The 20615-nt window shown below is 45.0% G+C and overlaps 1 protein-coding gene across 1 annotated transcript in view; it reads left to right on the top strand.

Moving 5' to 3' along the window:
* LOC143791637 (NELL2-interacting cell ontogeny regulator 1-like) overlaps window positions 1-20201 on the top strand; it is a 34406-nt gene extending 14205 nt beyond the window's left edge. The window contains exons 2-4 of the mRNA XM_077279257.1: window positions 8938-9088; window positions 13453-13541; window positions 19727-20201. Of these exons, the coding sequence (XP_077135372.1) occupies window positions 8965-9088; window positions 13453-13541; window positions 19727-19798 (285 nt within the window). The 5' untranslated portion in view covers window positions 8938-8964 and the 3' untranslated portion in view covers window positions 19799-20201. The remainder of the gene's footprint in view (window positions 1-8937; window positions 9089-13452; window positions 13542-19726) is intronic.
* The last annotated feature ends 414 nt before the right edge of the window (window positions 20202-20615 follow it).

The raw sequence follows: 20615 nt of genomic DNA, 5'->3' as shown, positions 1-20615 counted from the left end.
ACCTGAAGTATGTTCTGTCCATCAAAGTGTCAGTGCAATTCATAGTCAGAAATGCAATAGGAAACATGGATAATTCAGTGTGTTAAAAATAATAAAATAAAACAAAAAATTAAATTAAACTAAAGCAAAATTAAATGTAATAAAAATAAATAAATAAAAAGCATTGAGAATTATTTTTTAATAAAAAACAGTTGCTTTTACTAAAATAATAAAAAATTTCTTGCCCACCTAATCATTAGAAACATTACAATACATGTATAGTGTACAGTGATTAACATACAGTATTAGGAAAAAAAAAACAATAATGGTGAAAATTAAATAATAATAATTAAATGATTAAACTCTGAAACGTAAAATAAGACATTGCATGATAACATCATTGAAAAAAAGAGATATAACTGAGAAAGGGAGATGGAAAAATGGAAAATCCTCTTCTTTCTAAATAGATAAAAATCTTGCTGAAAAACAATGTACAAAATCTAATTGTAAATGAATCCTCTCGTCACATGTCTCTAATCAGAGGAATCTTGTAATTAGCTATATGCGCTCAGCTAAGCGCTCCTGGTCAGATTATAGGACAGTTCTGTGCGGGAAACGGCTGCCAGATTATCAGATTTGTCTGGGCAGTATTTCACTTTGATCCTCGGTTTGATATAGAAATATGATGGATAAAACATGTACATGGAAATTTTGATGGGTGTTCTCATCATTGAGGAGGGCTATAATGGGTCCAGCCCACTCCATATTTTTCCTCTGCCATCTTCTCGATGCCAAATGCATTTTCGGCATCCATTAAAGTGAGGAACTGGCCCATGGGTGAAGGACAGAAGTAGGTGGAGACAAACAAGCAGCGGAGGAGGAGTCACAGATGAGAAGGGGTTTAGTGGCGCCCCAAATTTTTGGAGTTTTTGTCTTTCTGTATTTCCAGGGGGTAATGTTTTCATTTTTTTCACCTGCATAGCTATAGAGATTACATTAATCCCTTCACGCCGTGCACTGTGTACAACGCATGTCGGGTCTACCCCTTTGATGTGGTCTCCGGCGCTGGCCCCATATCTTTTCTGGCACATGTCAGTTGATTTGATCAGCTGACATATGCCCCTAACAGCCGCGGGTGGAATCGCAATCCATCCGCGGCTGTTAACCTGTTCAATGGCACTGTCAGTCTCTGACAGCGGCATTTATCATGATCACGCCGGAAGCGCGTCACTAATCTTGCCTGTGTCACATGACCTTGGGTCGCCGATGGGTCGGCATGACAACCCGGGGTCTGCAGCAGACCCCTGTGGTTGTCATTGCCGCATTGCTATGAGCGCAGCACAGCAGTGCGCGCTCATAGCAAGTGAACATTTTAGCTACATAGAACAGAGCTGCAGCACAAGCAATTGAATGATCCAATGGAGACTATTGAAGCAAGTAAAAAGTAAAAAAAACAAATGTTTTTAAAACTATAAAAAAATAAAAGTTGAAATCGCCCCCATTCGCCCCATTCAAAATAAAACAACTAAAAGAAAAAAAATACACATCTTTGGTATCCTTCAGAATCGCCCGATCAAGATATAAAAACATCAGCTTGGCATGCAAAAAATAAGCCCTCACCCAGCCCCGGATCCCGAAAAATGGAGATGCTATGAGTCTTGAAAAATTATGCAATTTTTTTTTTTTTTTTTTTAACAAACTTTGGATTTTTTTTCACCACTTAAATAAAAAAAGAACCAATACGTGTTTGGTATCTACAAACTCGTAATGATCTAGAGAATCATAATGGCGGGTCAGTTTTAGCATTTGGTGAACATGATAAAAAAAATAAAAAAAATAATTGTGAAATTGCACTTTTTTTGCAATTTCGCCCCACTTGGATTTTTTTTTTCCATTTTCTAGTACACTTTATGGTAAAAGCAATGGTATCATTTAAACGTACAACTTGTCCAGCAAAAAACAAGCCCTCGCATGGCCATATACAGAAAAATAAAAAAGTTATGGCTCTGGGAAAAAAGGGAGCAAAAATGGGCTTCAGCGTGAAGAGGTTTATTCCAGCGCTATGTAGGCGTTCATGTAAATTACCGTGTAGTTTATAGAATTTTATTTCTCTACTAGAATATGTAGCAAGTGTTTTTTTTTATATAGTTTTCTAAAATAAATGATATGCTGTTCAATGTTATGCTGTTCATATGTTACACTAAACATCCTGTTGAATTAATTCTTCAGGCTATTACTAGTATGTGGATACTAAAATTGTTTTTATAAAATGTATTTACAGTTTACAGTATATATATATATATACATATATATATATATGTGTATATATATACTGTAAACTGTAAATACATTTTATAAAAACAATTTTAGTATCTATATATATATATATATATATATATATATATATATATATATATATTACATAATATGTCCCCCAAAAGTTCATATAAAATCTCAGGAGGAGCATGTATCCTATTTTGTCTTGGTTAATTCTTCACTGTAACTGGGACATCCAGAGAAGCCCATGTTATAGTGGAACATCTGACTGTAGTTACAGAAGTCTGCTAAGACCCAGCAGCACTGCGGTTCCCGGCAGACATCCAACAATCATGTGATCACTAGGTCCCCCAGAAGCATTGGCATAGTCGATGTTTCCACTCATTGAATGTTAGGCAGATGGCAAATAAGAAGAGAGTAGCAGTAATAAACCACTTCTTTCTTTCTTCTGTTTAAGGTTCCCAGCTGACAGCCAGAGACCCGAGCTGCTTCTGCTAGATTATTTATTAAAGCAGCAATATCAAAAGACATCACTGCAAACCTAGACTGCCCAACCAATCCCTTTAGTCTTTTCGTATGAGCCAAAAGGACCTTTAGACTCCAGGTCCTGAATGCAACTGCAACCCCTACACCCATCATAGTTATGGCCCTAGATCAGACCGTTGTTAAAGATTTTACATCTGGGCTCATAACTTTCAAGTTGTACCTCTGCTCTGAGAACTCTGGTCTTCTCCTACTCTTCAAAAACATAACAATTGGGTAATACATTTGACAGAACCATAATTTAAAGCTTCTGCACAGCACTGTAAAATGCTTAAGGCACAAAAATTATGTTTCATTTATAATACTGGTTTATTCTTAAAAGGCATAGGAGCTTTTCAGATTTAAAATGCCAGGGCCTGTGTGCAACCCCCACCACGGTACCCTTTATACCTATTACCACCTGTGAATTTATATGGCTGTCTCTATGCAGGGCCGGCGTCAGCACCCGGCTTACCCGGGCAAGTGCCGGGGCCCTGACGAGACAGGGGGGCCCACTCACACAGTCATAGATCCATCTGGCCGCTTTAACCCTTTCTACCCTTTCAATTTGAGCTGGTACAAGCATCTTTTCACTGTCAGTGCAGGGCCAGGCACGTAGGGGTTAAGGACACAGCCAGCGTGACATTGTGGGCGGAGAGAGCACTTCTCTGCTCAGTGCTGAACTTATCAGGCACAGGCAGATTCCGGAGCAGACGGAGTTCCTACCAGCACCTGAGTGAGTGCAATGCAATGCAATGCTATATCGCTGTACTGTATGTTCTGACAGTGTGGGTGATCTGGGGCGGCCATGGGCTGGGCGGCTGCAGCTGATATATATATATATACACTACAGCAGCCGCCCAGCTCAGGCCCCCAGCACAGCCTGTATAGATACAGTGTATATAATATATATACAGGACACATGCTGGGGGCCTGGGCTGGGCGGCTGTTGAAGTATATACACTGCACAGTACCTCTCCTCCTGTATATATACACCGCACAGTACCTCTCCCCTGTATATATACACTGCACAGTACCACTCCCCTGTATATATACACTGCACAGTACCACTCCCCTGTATATATACACTGCACAGTACCTCTCCCCTGTATATATACACTGCACAGTACCACTCCTCCTGTCCTGTATATATAAACTGTACAGTACCACTCCTCCTGTATATATACACTGTACAGTAACACTCCTCCTGTATATATACACTGCACAGTACCGCTCCTCCTGTCCTGTATATATACACTGTACAGTACCACTCCTCCTGTCCTGTATATATACACTGCACAGTACCACTCCTCCTGTCCTGTATATATACACTGCACAGTACCACTCCTCCTGTCCTGTATATATACACTGCACAGTACCACTCCTCCTGTCCTGTATATATACACTGTACAGTACCACTCCTCCTGTCCTGTATATATACACTGCACAGTACCACTCCTCCTGTCCTGTATATACACTGCACAGTACCACTCCTCCTGCCCTGTATATATACACTGCACAGTACCACTCCTCCTGTCCTGTATATATAGACTGCACAGTACCACTCCTCCTGTCCTGTATATATATACACTGCACAGTACCGCTCCTCCTGTCCTGTATATATACACTGCACAGTACCACTCCTCCTGTCCTGTATATACACTGCACAGTACCACTCCTCCTGCCCTGTATATATACACTGCACAGTACCACTCCTCCTGTCCTGTATATATAGACTGCACAGTACCACTCCTCCTGTCCTGTATATATATACACTGCACAGTACCGCTCCTCCTGCCCTGTATATATACACTGCACAGTACCACTCCTCCTGTCCTGTATATATAGACTGCACAGTACCACTCCTCCTGTCCTGTATATATATACACTGCACAGTACCGCTCCTCCTGCCCTGTATATATACACTGCACAGTACCACTCCTCCTGCCCTGTATATATACACTGCACAGTACCACTCCTCCTGTCCTGTATATATAGACTGCACAGTACCGCTCCTCCTGTCCTGTATATATATACACTGCACAGTACCGCTCCTCCTGCCCTGTATATATACACTGCACAGTACCGCTCCTCCTGTCCTGTATATATAAACTGCACAGTACCACTCCTCCTGTCCTGTATATATACACTGCACAGTACCACTCCACCTGTCCTGTATATATACACTGCACAGTACCACTCCTCCTGTCCTGTATATATAGACTGCACAGTACCACTCCTCCTGTCCTGTATATATATATACACTACTATATATATACACTGCACAGTACCGCTCCTCCTGCCCTGTATATATACACTGCACAGTACCACTCCTCCTGTCCTGTATATATAGACTGCACAGTACCACTCCTCCTGTCCTGTATATATACACTGCACAGTAACACTCCACCTGTCCTGTATATATACACTGCACAGTACCACTCCACCTGTCCTGTATATATACACTGCACAGTACCACTCCACCTGTCCTGTATATATACACTGCACAGTACCGCTCCTCCTGCCCTGTATATATACACTGCACAGTACCACTCCTCCTGTCCTGTATATATACACTGCACAGTACCGCTCCTCCTGCCCTGTATATATACACTGCACAGTACCACTCCTCCTGTCCTGTATATATAGACTGCACAGTACCACTCCTCCTGTCCTGTATATATATACATTGCACAGTACCACTCCTCCTGTCCTGTATATATACACTGCACAGTACCACTCCACCTGTCCTGTATATATACACTGCACAGTACCACTCCACCTGTCCTGTATATATACACTGCACAGTACCACTCCTCCTGTCCTGTATATATACACTGCACAGTACCGCTCCTCCTGCCCTGTATATATACACTGCACAGTACCACTCCTCCTGTCCTGTATATATAGACTGCACAGTACCACTCCTCCTGTCCTGTATATATACACTGCACAGTACCACTCCTCCTGTCCTGTATATATATACATTGCACAGTACCACTCCTCCTGTCCTGTATATATACACTGCACAGTACCACTCCACCTGTCCTGTATATATACACTGCACAGTACCACTCCACCTGTCCTGTATATATACACTGCACAGTACCACTCCACCTGTCCTGTATATATACACTGCACAGTACCACTCCTCCTGTATATATACACTGCACAGTACCACTCCTCCTGTATATATACACTGCACAGTACCACTCCTCCTGTATATACACTGCACAGTACCGCTCCTCCTGCCCTGTATATATACACTGCACAATACCGCTCCTCCTGTCCTGTATATATACACTGCACAGTACCACTCCTCCTGTCCTGTATATATAGACTGCACAGTACCACTCCTCCTGCCCTGTATATATACACTGCACAGTACCACTCCTCCTGTCCTGTATATATACACTGCACAGTACCACTCCTCCTGTATATATACACTGCACAGTACCGCTCCTCCTGCCCTGTATATATACACTGCACAGTACCGCTCCTCCTGCCCTGTATATATACACTGCAGAATTTTCAATAGCTATCACTCATGTAAGAAGTGAAATCTGGCATTGTACTATACCTATCTTTCTCTGCTGTATCTGGCCATCATGAGTCGTGGTATGTGTTAAAGGGGGGAGGGGGGGCCCACTGAGACTCTTTCGCCCGGGGCCCTCAAAAACCTGGAGCCGGCCCTGTCTCTATGGATCTAATAAAATCAATCTAAAACCATTAGATTGATACAGAAACATAACTGATAAAATATCATGGTTAAAATAAACCTCCAGTATAAAAAATTCTTACTCTTGTGATTATTCAATTGTAAACTCTTCACAAAACCTGATGAATCATTTCTGCATGTTGTATTTGTGCCAGGTACCTCTTATCTTGACTAAGTCTTAGCTGTTGCCTCAAACAACGCTAGCAGTGGCTGACTACACTATTTTCCTAATTCTTATGGTTATGATCCCCACTGCACTACAAAAGTGATGGTGTTTCTAGGAGGTTAGGGTTTCTCCTTGTGGAGAGCACCAGCAGGCGTAGGGAGTTTTTCAGGCAGTGCAATACTCCCTTAGGCCGGTTTCACACGTCAGTGGCTCCGGTACGTGAGGTGACAGTTTCCTCACGTACCGGAGACACTGACACACGTAGACCCATAAAAATCAATGCATCTGTTCAGATGTCATTGATTTTTTGCGGACCGTGTCTCCGTGTGCCAAACACGGAGACATGTCAGTGTTCGTGGGAGCGCACGTATTACACGGACCCAATAGAGTCAATGGGTCCGTGTAAAACACGGACCTCACACGGACGTTCTCCGTCTGGGGTCCGTGTGCGTGCAGGAGACAGCGCTACAGTAAGCGCTGTCCCCCCCACATGGTGCTGAAGCCGCGATTCATATGTTCCCTGCAGCAGCGTTTGCTGCAGAGAAAATATGAATAATAGTGTTTAAAATAAAGATCTATGTGTCCGCCGCCCTCCCACCCCCTGTGCGCCCCCCCGCGCGCCCCCCCCCGCTGGTCAGAAAATACTTACCCGGGTCCCCCGTCGGCTGTCGCTCCTTCCTGGTCTGGCCGCGGCTTACTGTATGCGGTCAAGTGGGGCCGATCATTTACAATCATGAATAGTCGGCTCCGCCCCTATGGGAGGTGGAGCCACATATTCATGACTGTAAATGATCGGGCCCACGTGACCGCATACACTAGAAGCCGCGGCCAGACCAGGAAGGAGCGACAGCCGACGGGGGACCCGGGTAAGTATTTTCTGACCAGCGGGGGGGCGCACAGGGGGTGGGAGGGCGGCGGACACATAGATCTTTATTTTAAACACTATTATTCATATTTTCTCTGCAGCAAGCGCTGCTGCAGGGAACATATGAATCGCGGCTTCAGCATGATGCAGAGTGGGTACCACACGCTCCGTGTGGTACCCACTCGCCATACGGGCGGCACACGTGTGCCGCACGTATGGCCTCCGTGAGTTCCCAGGCACACGGACACGGATAACTCCGGTACCGATTTATTCCGGTACCGGAATTATCTGGATGTGTGGGACAGCCCTTAGTCCAGTTTCACACGTCCTGATATTTGCAGTACCGGAAAAACGGTACCGGAGATATCCGTGTCTGTGTGTGTGTACTACATGTGGCACACATGTAGCAACTGTGTGCCTCTCATGTGCTGCATCAGTACCACATGGACGGCCGCAGGGGAAGAAGCGCTACAGTAAGCGCTGTTCCCCGGCGGCTGGTGCTGAAGCCGGCTCTCATTATTCTCCCCTGCTCTGCGAGCGATCGGCGCAAGCAGTGGAGAATGATGAGAGTTATCTTAAAGTCTGAACGATGACAGCAGGTGGGGGCTTTTGGGACTCTTACCCCCATCATCCGATACCTGCTGCCGCCAGTAACAGTGACAGCAGGAGCGGATGATCAGCGTATCACTCATATACGTAAAAAATAAATATATATATATATAAAAAAGAGATAGATTTCATTCTACAGAAAACTGTTTTGGGGTTCTTCCCCTTCATCAGTGCAAAACAGGGTACTGGTTGGCTGAGTGAGATACATTTGGAAATGGTTGTAGGGTGGCAATGCTTTCCTAGACCGTGACCTTCTAAAGGCTACAGACTAGGCTGCAGAATGAGTTAACTGAAAGCTGGGCTGCACTTTATGGTCATAAATCAGACAGAAAATAAGAGTTGTGAAGTAACCCATCAGAACCAGCTCACTGATGGATTTTCAGTTAACTCATTCTGCAGCCAGGAATAGACAGCGCAACACAAAGGCTATAGAAAGTAAACCTTGCTCAAATTTTTATGAAACCCAATGGCATTTTTTTCCCAAAATACAGGCATTTCAGACAAAAAAGGTGTCCACATCCCTTATGATGTTAATCTATTCAGCTATATTCAGGACATAGCGACCAGATTTGCCGACCATGTTTTCTTCTAATATCCGTAACTGACCTACATAGAAAATTAGATATTTTAACATAGACTTTCATGTATCTGCAGCCACAGCCTCCGATCTTACAAACGGCCACAAGATGCATTATTAATGGAGCCAAGTTATTATTAATCGCACGCTTTGCAGAGGTGGCAGCTCTGTTTATTCGCTTGCTCTCCGTGTTTAACAAGATAAATCATTCTGTTTTGTTCCAGGGGGACAAGAAACACAGATAACGCACAATGTCGTATAGAAACACAACAAGCCGGATCTGTGCCCTGTTCCTTTTGATGATAACGATAGGCCTGCCGTTCTCCAGGCTCGTCCTGGCAGAGGAGCTGTCGGGCACCACCATCCCACCAGAAAGTACGTGCTCCAGCGGGGGTTATTTCATGTTCATTTCAATTATTTTAGTCCTGCATTTATTTTATTACTGTTTATTTCACGTTATTTTGATCAGAGTTTGGTCTGAGTATCATCCGTTTTTTTCGTACATGGAGGGGGAAAAAAATTCTCCACTTTCTCCTTTCTGAAGGTCCGTGAAAATCGGGCGCAGTCGAATGTCATTCGAGTGTGGTCCGATTTTTTTTTTTTTTTCTTGGTCAGGAAAATGAGTCAATAAGAGTAATACTTTTTTATTTATTGTCATTTGTGGGAAGAATATGTAGTTTGTGGAAAAGTAAAAGATGGTGGGACTCACCGTTCTTGTGAAAAGACTTTCATTTCATATCTTTAAAAACATGGAGCCGGAGAGAAGTGTGGAGAGCAGGATGAACGGACGACAGCCGTTTCTCGCTAACTGCGCTTCAATGAGTCCTGTGTAGAATATGTAGGCACATCACACTGTGTGGGGCCATCATACGTGTATGGAGTGCTGTGAGGGCCATCTTACTGTGTGGGGGCTCTGTTGGGTATTATGCTGTGGAGGATGTGGAGGCAGCATACTGTGTGTGTGGGGGCTGTGGTGTCATAACACTGTGTGGGAATCTGTGAGGGATCATATTGTCTAGAGGTCCGTGGAGACATTGTACTTTTGGGGGATTGTGTGTAAGGGGTTGAGGAGCTATTATGCTGCGTGGGGAGCTGTAAGTGATCATCACACTGTGTGAGGAGCTATGCTATCATACTGTATTTGATGCTGTGGGGCCAAAGTACTGTGTGTGGGGAGGTGCTGTGGAGCCACCTTACTGTGTGTGAAACTGTGGCAGCCTTCATACTATGTGTGGAGAATGTAGGGGACATCATACTGTGGGGTGGTTGTGGGGTCATCATACTGTGTGAGGGGTTGTGGGGACATCATACTGTGTGGCGGTTGTAGGGTCATCATACTGTGTGGAGGTTGTGGGGACATCATACTGTGTGAGGGGTTGTGGGGACATAATACTGTGTGGTGGTTGTGGGGACATCATACTGTCTGGTGGGGACATCATACTGTGTGAGGGGTTGTGGGGACATCATACTGTGTGAGGGGTTATGGGGACATCATACTGTGTGGTGGTTGTGGGGTCATCATACTGTGTGGTGGGGACATCATACTGTGTGAGGGGTTGTGGGGACATCATACTGTGTGAGGGGTTGTGGGGACATCATACTGTGTGGTGGTTGTGGGGTCATCATACTGTGTGGTGGGGACATCATACTGTGGGGTGGTTGTGGGGACATCATACTGTCTGGTGGGGACATCATACTGTGTGAGGGGTTGTGGGGACATCATACTGTGTGAGGGGTTGTGGGGACATCATACTGTGTGGCGGTTGTAGGGTCATCATACTGTGTGGAGGTTGTGGGGACATCATACTGTGTGAGGGGTTGTGGGGACATCATACTGTGGGGTGGTTGTGGGGACATCATACTGTCTGGTGGGGACATCATACTGTGTGAGGGGTTGTGGGGACATCATACTGTGTGAGGGGTTATGGGGACATCATACTGTGTGGTGGTTGTGGGGTCATCATACTGTGTGGTGGGGACATCATACTGTGTGAGGGGTTGTGGGGACATCATACTGTGTGAGGGGTTGTGGGGACATCATACTGTGTGGTGGTTGTGGGGTCATCATACTGTGTGGTGGGGACATCATACTGTGGGGTGGTTGTGGGGACATCATACTGTCTGGTGGGGACATCATACTGTGTGAGGGGTTGTGGGGACATCATACTGTGTGAGGGGTTGTGGGGACATCATACTGTGTGGTGGTTGTGGGGTCATCATACTGTGTGGTGGGGACATCATACTGTGTGAGGGGTTGTGGGGACATCATACTGTGTGAGGGGTTGTGGGGACATCATACTGTGTGGTGGTTGTGGGGTCATCATACTGTGTGGTGGGGACATCATACTGTGGGGTGGTTGTGGGGACATCATACTGTCTGGTGGGGACATCATACTGTGTGAGGGGTTGTGGGGTCATCATACTGTCTGGTGGGGACATCATACTGTGTTGTGGGGACATCATACTGTGTGAGGGGTTGTGGGGACATCATACTGTGTGGTGGTTGTGGGGTCATCATACTGTGTGGTGGGGACATCATACTGTGTGAGGGGTTGTGGGGACATCATACTGTGTGAGGGGTTGTGGGGACATCATACTGTGTCGGGCCATCATACTTTGTGTGGAGATTGTAGGAGCCATCATACTGTGTTGGGGTTGCTGTGGAAGCATCATATTGAGTGGGGGCATCATATTGTGTACAGGGCTGTGAGGACCACCATACTATTTGGGGGACTGTGAGGCCATCATATTGTGTGAGAGCTGTTGGGCTATCATACTGGTTTGAAGGCTGCTGGACCCATCATACTGTGTGGAGGGCAGCATACTATATTAAGTGCTTAGATTAATATTAATATAAAATAACATGGTAATATTATTATTGATCATAATTAAGCTCAGCTCTCTCCAACAGCCATGGTCTCTCATATGGCCGCAGGAAATTGAATTGCTGATGCAGAAATTCCCTTGGGTTCCCTCCGACTCCAGCCTACTTTATCTTCCTATCCATGAATTAGGTTTGACCTTTGCGCCCTACAATACTGCCCATCTCCATGTTTTTGGACTTGGATGTATTTATGACTCTTTTTGTGTATGAAGTAGGGATTAAAAAAATTAATGGGAGTTAAAAAGCCATAAAATAGAAGTCTGTAAAATTTGGAGGAAATACAGTTCTTCAATGAATCCCAGGATAACAACTCTCCGCTGCCCGAAAATAATATAAGGAAACAAATATTCAGTATAGAAATATGGGTATATTTTCGTTAAAAATTGTGTGAATTTTGTTTTTTGTTTTTTGCAAAATTGCATTAAAAATACAAGTTAGTGATAGTTGTTGAAGTCTGCATCAATCTATACTTCTGTACATTATAGGGATATTACGGTAAGTCCATCTCTCAGTAATGACCAAAACTGGTCAAGAAAACCCACTTTTGGGCAATGTTGTCCTTTTCAAACCGCTACAGGCACACATTGTTTCCAAAAATTTGGTCTTTTTTCCTCAAACATTTGGAACAGTTGGCAACTATGCAAGTGCCCGTTCCTTAATGTTATACAGTAAGTAGTGCAGTATTGGCTCACCAGTGACGCCTCTAGGTGAAGTCTTCCTTCTTCATCCAGCACAGACCGACGTCACTTCTTCCATTTGGCATTTTCAGTGCCCCCATAGAAATGAATGCAGAGAGCCGCACATGCCCAATCACCTCTCGATTGCGCCTATCGGAGGTTGATTCCACTTCATATCGAGGTGACATTAATATCTCATATACGAACACTTTTTTTTCGTGACGCCTCTGTCTGCATACAATATACAAATTTCTGCTTGAGGTCCGTTTCACACATCCATTTTTGTGTCCATATGTGGTCCGTTTTTTAAGGACAGCAACTACGGACACACGCGCACACATTGCATTCAATGGCGGCATGCACACGTCAGGTTTTTCACATGGAATGTGTTGTGTGTCCATGTGGAAAACCTGCAGATATGTCCTTTTTTTCCAGCAGCACGGAGGAAATGCGCACTGATGAAACATGGATGACATCCGTGTGACACTACCGGAAGGAAAAGCTCCGGCGGCTGGGAAAAGCAGTACAGCTAGCGCTGTTCCCTACAGCTGTCATCCTCCTCGCCTTGTCTCCCTGAGATCATCGAGACCAGGCAACGCGGATGATAGTTGTAGTCAGCATATTAAATAAGTAATTAAATAAAACAAACGATGTGGGGTTCCCCCTATATTGTAAAACCAGCACAGATAAAGCAGACAGCTGAGGGATTCTATTATCAGGCTGGGACTGTCCATGATTAATGGAATGGGTCCCCCAGCCAAAAAATAGAAGCCCGAAGCCACCCCAGAATTAGTGCATCGTATTAGATGCTCCAATTCTGGCACTTTACACTGCTCATGCCAATTGCCCTGGTGTGGTAGCAATCGGGGTAATATATGGGTTTGATGGCAGCTGTGATTTGTCAAAAATCACAGCTATCATCAAGCCCCAGGGTTAGTAATGGAGATGGGTAAGTGAGACACCCCATTACTAAGCCTGTAAAAATCACCTGTACTGGAAACCAGTATCGCAAACACCAGAACGCATGAAGGTGCCCTTACTGTTAGCAAGGAGAAGGAGATTACTTTTTATACCTTATTTGTGAAAAAGGGTAAAAAAAAGGCACAGGTATAGGATCTATATAAACTACGAATCCCAAATATTGAGAATTTATTGACATGTGATTCATGTTTTTTCAGGTCGCCCCTGTGTGGATTGCCATGCCTTTGAATTCATGCAGAGAGCTCTGCAAGACCTCAAAAAGACAGCGTACAACCTGGACTCTCGGGTATGTATCAAATGGAAGAAGCCAAACCCATGCACCTATCTAATAAAAATAAGTCGTGTGCTCCAACATCTCGGATCCGTTCACATCAACCTCATGCCCATAGAAATGAATAGTTGAGTTGGGTGGACGATGGGATTGTCTTTCACTTATTATGCAGCTATGAATTCTGCTATTATGTATGAATCCCCAATATTTGTGAAGGATATAAAATAAAAGAACACTCTGGAAAACATTGGAGATTGTTGGAAATCGCACACCTGTGTGTTTGGATATAAAAGGAAGGAAAGAGTCATCTCACCCGTTCTGAAGTCCGGTGCTCAGAAAGCCGGCAGTGCAGTGGGAAATTGCAATCATGTGAAAAAAATCTTTAGTAAATTCCAATAAAAACGGTTCTTCCAGAATGTCACAACCCCATGGGGGGAAAAATGGATAGACAAACGCGTTTCTGACCCACATGTGTTTAATCATCGCATGTGTGGGTCTGAAACCTGTGTGTTTCGTCTTATCTTACCAGTTCAAAACTGAACCACGGAAATGTTTATGTTGAAGTGATTTCTAGTCTATCAGGGCTTAGCACAGAAATGCCTCTCCTGTCTTACCTGCAGTCACCAGTGGAGGGAGCTCACTGCATGCAAAGTTATCTGTCAGCAAGTTTAACAATGTAATCTGCACAGGGCTGCCACTAGGAATTTCGGGGCCCCATACTGGCAAAATTTTTGGGGCCCCCTTGAGACTCTGCCCAGGCTCCACCCCAGCCCCGCCTCCACCCCTCAAACTGTCCACAGTCCCACCGCTCTCTCTTGGAAAAACTCCACTTCTCACCAATCACACATTAACAGTTTCCATCACCAGATCACACATATAACCAGCAGCCTTTGTTTTGACCAAAAGATTTTTTAAGCCGCCACCACGACAAGATAGACATTTTTTTGGCCGGGCCCTACTCTACTCTAACCTATTAAACATTTAGTAAAATATGCAATACAATTTAGGTGTATTTTTAAAATGACCAATAATATCACACACAAGGGACAAATACCACCGTACCATGACCAGACACCATATTACCACCACATAGTGACCTATAATACCACATACAAAGAACAACTACCGCCACACCATGTCCAGACCACATATTAAAACCACAGTGACCGAATAATATCACATACAAGGGACAAATACCAACACACTATGACCAGACCACATATTACCACCACAGTGACCGAATAATATCACATACAAGGGACAAATACCACCACACCATGACCAGACCACATATTACCACCACATGGTGACCAATAATACCACATGCAAGGAACAAATACTACCACACCATGGCCGGACAACATATTACCACCACTTTGTGACTGAATACTACAATACTGATCAGTAATAAAAAAAACCCCACAATACTAATATCACCATATGTGCCATTATACACAGGAGATCTGTGCTTAGGTATGCAGTGTCATTCTAAAGGTAATACAGTGATCACTGGTGACATTGTACACAGGACAGTGTATAGTATCAGTGTATAGGTAACACACTGGCTCACCAGTGACGCCTCTAGGTGAAGTCTTTCTTTTTCATCCAGCACAGACGGACGTCACTTCTTTCAGCCAGGGCTCGTCTCTGCAGGAAATAACACAGTTAGCTAGAGCAAAGCTTACAGAACACATTACTTATTTTTTTCCAAAGTTCTGCACTACACCAAATGAAGAAAAAAGGTGACATAGTTTCGCTCTGCACAGTAACTGGACCGCCTCTCCCATTTAAAACAGTATACTCAAAAAGTAAAATACATCATTGCAGTAATAATATCCCTTAATTAGGTTAATTAGCCTCTATGGTAATAATATCTCCCATCCTGGCCCTCGTGTGTCTCATGAGTATCCATTCTGCCCTATATGATCTCCCCATCATGCCCCATCTGTCCCATGATCCTGCCACAACTATCCCATTATCGTGCCCCATCTGTCTCATTATCCTGCCCCATGAACCTGCAATATCTGTCTCCATCCTGCCCCATGATTCTGCCCCCTGTGTCTCCACCCTGCCCAATCTGTCTCCATCCCGCACCATGTCTCCAATCATGCCCCCTGTGTCTCCAATCCTGCCCCGTGTCTCCAATCCTGCCCCCATGTCTTTCATCCTACCACCATGTCTCCAATCCTGCCCCCATATCTTTCATTCTGTCCCGTGTCTCCAATCATGCCCCGTGTCTCCATTCTGCCCCTGTGTCTCCATTCTTGCCCCCATGTCTCCATTCTGCCCCCTGTGTCTCCATTCTTCCCCGTGTCTCCATTCTTCTCCCGTGTCTCCATTCTTCCCCTTGTCTCCATTCTGCCCCATGTGTCTCCATTCTGCCCCCTGTTTCTCCATTCTGCCCCGTGTCTCCATTCTTCCCCGTGTCTCCATTTTGTCCGTGTCTCTATTCTTGCCTCCATGTCTCCATTTTGCCCCCTGTGTCTCCATTCTTGCCCCGTGTCTCCATTCTGCCCCCTGTGTCTCCATTCTTGCCCAGTGTCTCCATTCTTCCCGTGTCTCCATTCTTTCCCCGTGTCTCCATTCTTCCCCATGTCTCCATTCTTCCCCGTGTCTCCATTCTGCCCCCTGTGTCTCCATTCTTGCCCAGTGTCTCCATTCTTCCCGTGTCTCCATTCTTTCCCCGTGTCTCCATTCTTCCCCGTGTCTCCATTCTTCCCCGTGTCTCCATTCTTCCCCGTGTCTCCATTCTGCCCCGTGTCTCCATTCTGCCCCGTGTCTCCAATCCTGCCCCCTGTGTCTCCATTCTTCCCCCATGTCTCGATTCTTCCCCCGTGTCTCCATTCTGCCCCCTGTCTCTCCATTCTGCCCTGTGTCTCCAATCCTGCCCCGTGTCTCCATTCTGCCCCCGTGTCTCCATTCTTCCCGTGTCTCCATTATGCCCCCTGTGTCTCCATTCTGCCCCCGTGTTTCCATTCTTCCCCTGTGTTCCATTATGCCCCCTATGACTCCATGCTTCCCCCGTGTCTCCATTCTGCCCTGTGTCTCCATTCTGCCCCATGTCTCCATTCTTGCCCCGTGTCTCCATTCTTCCCCCGTGTCTCCATTCTGCCCCGTGTCTCCATTCTTCCCCTGTGTCTCCATTCTGCCCCGTGTCTCCATTCTGCCCCGTGTCTCCATTCTGCCCTGTGTCTCCATTCTGCCCCGTGTCTCCATTCTTCCCCCGTGTCTCCATTCTGCCCCCGTGTCTCCATTCTTCCCCGTGTCTCCATTCTGCCCCGTGTCTCCATTCTGCCCCCGTGTCTCCATTCTTCCCCGTGTCTCCATTCTGCCCCGTGTCTCCATTCTTCCCTGTGTCTCCATTCTGCCCCGTGTCTCAATTCTTGCCCCTTGTCTCCATTCTGCCCCCTGTGTCTCCATTCTGCCCAGTGCCTCCAATCCTGCCCCCTGTGTCTCCAATCATGCCTCCATATCTTTCACCCTGCTCCCTGTCTCCATTCTGCCCCGTCTCTATCTGCCCCTGGCAGGATGGACACTTGTCTCCATCCTGCCGGCTTGCCGCTTTCTATTAAATAAAACAAACAAAAAAAAACCTCTCCTCTTACCTTGCCGTGCTCCTGCGGCGAGCGATTTTCCCTCCAGGCTGAAAGCGCGCACTCGCCAGCAAATGACGATGACGTCAGACGCCGGCGACGTGCGCGCTGACGTCAGCTGCCAGCCTCCTATTGGCCGGCGGCTTTAACTATTGCCATGCGGACCCGGTCCTGGGTCGGGCCCGCACGGCAATGGAGTGTAACTGAACCCTGGTCTCGGTCGCAGGGTTCAGTAAATCCTGCCGCTGGGGCCCGGTCAGCAGAAGAGACGGGGCCCGATGCGGGCCCCCTCTGCTGACCAGAAACCATACACCAGTCAGGGCAGTAATGCCCTGAATCTGAGAGTACCAGGATGTTGGGGCTGACAACCTGATTCCCACGATGTGCCACTTACTAGGCTGTGTTTTGCTATTTCAATAAAATCAGTGTTTTATCAGCAGAAGATTATCACTACAGGACTAGGTATCTCCTGTCTCCTGGTCCAACCCCTCCCCCACTGCTGATTAGCTGCTTTCTGTCAATATATAGTGTACACAGAAAGCGGCCAATTAGTGGTGTGGGCGGGGTTATGCAGAGAAAGCCAGAGAAAGCTGCCAATCAGTGGTGTGGGTGGGGTTCTACAGAACTCAGCTCTGCTAGATCTACAGCAGAGAAAGAAGTGATTGTATCACAACTGCTGCACCCAGTAAACTAAGTAAAACATTGTCTGAATCAGGGTATCTGCCCCTACATCATGCTGCTCTTAGATTACACAGCAGAAACCTACTGACAGATTCCCTTTAAGTTCAGCACTTTTTGCCTTAGTTTTTATAGCCATATACTGCTTCACAGTGCCTAATAAAGCTTCCACACAAGGAACTCAAAGTACATCCATCCAGGAGCCAAATAAGAGCACTATTTAATGCCTTAGTAACACTTCCATAAAATATCTACATCATATTTGCATATAGTGCCTCTGTAACACTGTCATAAAATGCTACACAATACTGCCATACAGTCCCTCCATAACAGCTATAAAATGCTACACAATACTGCCATATAGTCCCTCTACAACACTGTCATAAAATCCTATACAATACTGCCATATAGTCCCTCTATAACACTGTCATAAAGTCCTACACAATACTGCCATATAGTCCCTCTGTAACACTGTCATAAAATGCTACACAATACTGCCATATAGTCCCTCTATAACAGCTATAAAATGCTACACAATACTGCCATACAGTCCCTCCATAACAGCTATAAAATGCTACACAATACTGCCATATAGTCCCTCTATAACACTGTCATAAAATGCTACACAATACTGCCATATAGTCCCTCTATAACGGCTATAAAATGCTACACAATACTGCCATATAGTCCCTCTACAACACTGTCATAAAATCCTATACAATACTGCCATATAGTCCCTCTATAACACTGTCATAAAGTCCTATACAATACTGCCATATAGTCCCTCTGTAACACTGTCATAAAATGCTACACAATACTGCCATATAGTCCCTCTATAACACTGTCATAAAATCCTATACAATACTGCCATATAGTCCCTCTATAACACTGTCATAAAATTTTATACAATACTGCCATATAGTCCCTCTATAACACTGCCATACAATACTATACCATACTGCCATATAGTCCCTGTATAACACTGTCATATAATCCTATACAATACTGCCATAGGGCTCATTTCCACATGCGAGGCACAGGTCCGTATCTCGCATGTGGAAACCAAGCTGTGGAGCCGGCACTCCAGAGCGGAGCGTGCGGCCGCATAGGAGCACATGGAGCTGCACAGCTCCGCTCCAAAGTGCCGGCTCCACAGCTTGGTTTCCACATGCGAGATACGGACGTGTGCCTCGCATGTGGAAATGAGCCCATATAGTCCCTCTACAACACTGTCATAAAATCCTACACCATACTGCCATATAGTCCCTGTATAACACTGTCATATAATCCTATACAATACTGCCATATAGTCCCTCTACAACACTGTCATAAAATCCTACACCATACTGCCATATAGTCCCTCTACAACACTGTCATAAAATCCTACACAATACTGCCATATAGTCCCTCTATAACACTGTCATAAAATTTTATACAATACTGCCATATAGTGACTTTTTATTACTGTCATATCAATCCCTCACAATACTGCCTTTTACTACCCAAATGAAACTGCTATTCAGTGTCCACAAACACCACCAAACAATACTGAAATATTCCTTCCATTCAGTGTCCACATAATACTTGACATGAATTGGCATAATACTGCTGACAAATAATATGCAGCATCCAGATAATATTTCGGAAAGTGCTCCTATAATAATGTCATAAGATTGACGTACAATACTGCAATTCTATATCCAAATAATACCGCCATACAGCGATAAATACTGGGTGGAGTTAGCATTTGTCTGGAAGATAACAGCGGAGAAGGGTTTTCTTCCTTGGAGACGTCTAGGAAATGAGGCCCTCGAACATCTGACCCCAGTCCGGACCATTCTGCAATATTGTCTCATGTCCTTTCGAGCTTATCCATACCAGTGATTACTAACGTATGATGTCGGTCTTCTTTCTTTTTTTTTTTTATAGACGGAGACGCTTCTTCTGAAGGTGGAGCGGAGAACCCTCTGTGACTGCATATCTATGGAGGGTCTGAGCTGAAGCTGAGCGACATTTCACAAGGAGCACCCCCCGTTTACTCTTCCGCTGCTGGTTCGGGTGTGGCGATGCATTGCTTTGCAGCGTGGCCCAGTTCCCGCTGGCAGCCTAAGTGTTAAACTCATGAATTATGACTACACATGACAAACCCATCCTGACACTGAGCCGTGCATGTGTGCAAGGAGACATTATGGCTGGGAGAAATTCACAATAAAGATCACAGGATTTTTTTTTATTATTATACTCATTTTTTGAGGGAGTGGGGTGGGGGTGATCACATTTTTTAAATTAATTTTTGCATTTTATTGAAATAACAAGCCCTGTCATTTATATCACTTTGTGTCTGGTTATCCATGATTAAATAAATTTATTTTCCTACAGCCATTGGGAGAATGACTCAACACAACCATATTATCTCTTTATTTATAAGCCTTGAAGGGCATTTGTTACAATATTAAAATGCCAGTGCGTTACCAAAGCGTGGGTTGCCAAAACTGGTATTGCGCCACTGACTCAATAATAATGTGACCTGAGTGCCCCCTTAAAATAAATATTGGCCCCCAAGTTCCATTTTAAACCTAATAACGCCCCCTGAGCAGTGGTGTAACTAGTGTTTGATGGGTCCCTGTGCAATTTTTGGACCTGGCCTCCATCTATATATTGGTTAGATGTATGGGCCCCTGTAGCATTCTAGAACCTATAAAAATATGCTGTCACTGCACTGTTGCAGCATATCCCGAGGCTAGGGTCTCTTCCCTATCCCTAAAGCTAGGGATGCCCTAGCTATCCCTGCTCCCCGGATTACTTCTGATGGTGAAGA

The sequence above is a fragment of the Ranitomeya variabilis genome, chromosome 1 (assembly GCF_051348905.1).
Source record: "Ranitomeya variabilis isolate aRanVar5 chromosome 1, aRanVar5.hap1, whole genome shotgun sequence".
Lineage (NCBI taxonomy): Eukaryota > Metazoa > Chordata > Amphibia > Anura > Dendrobatidae > Ranitomeya > Ranitomeya variabilis.
This window is presented reverse-complemented; position numbering and strand designations above follow the sequence as displayed.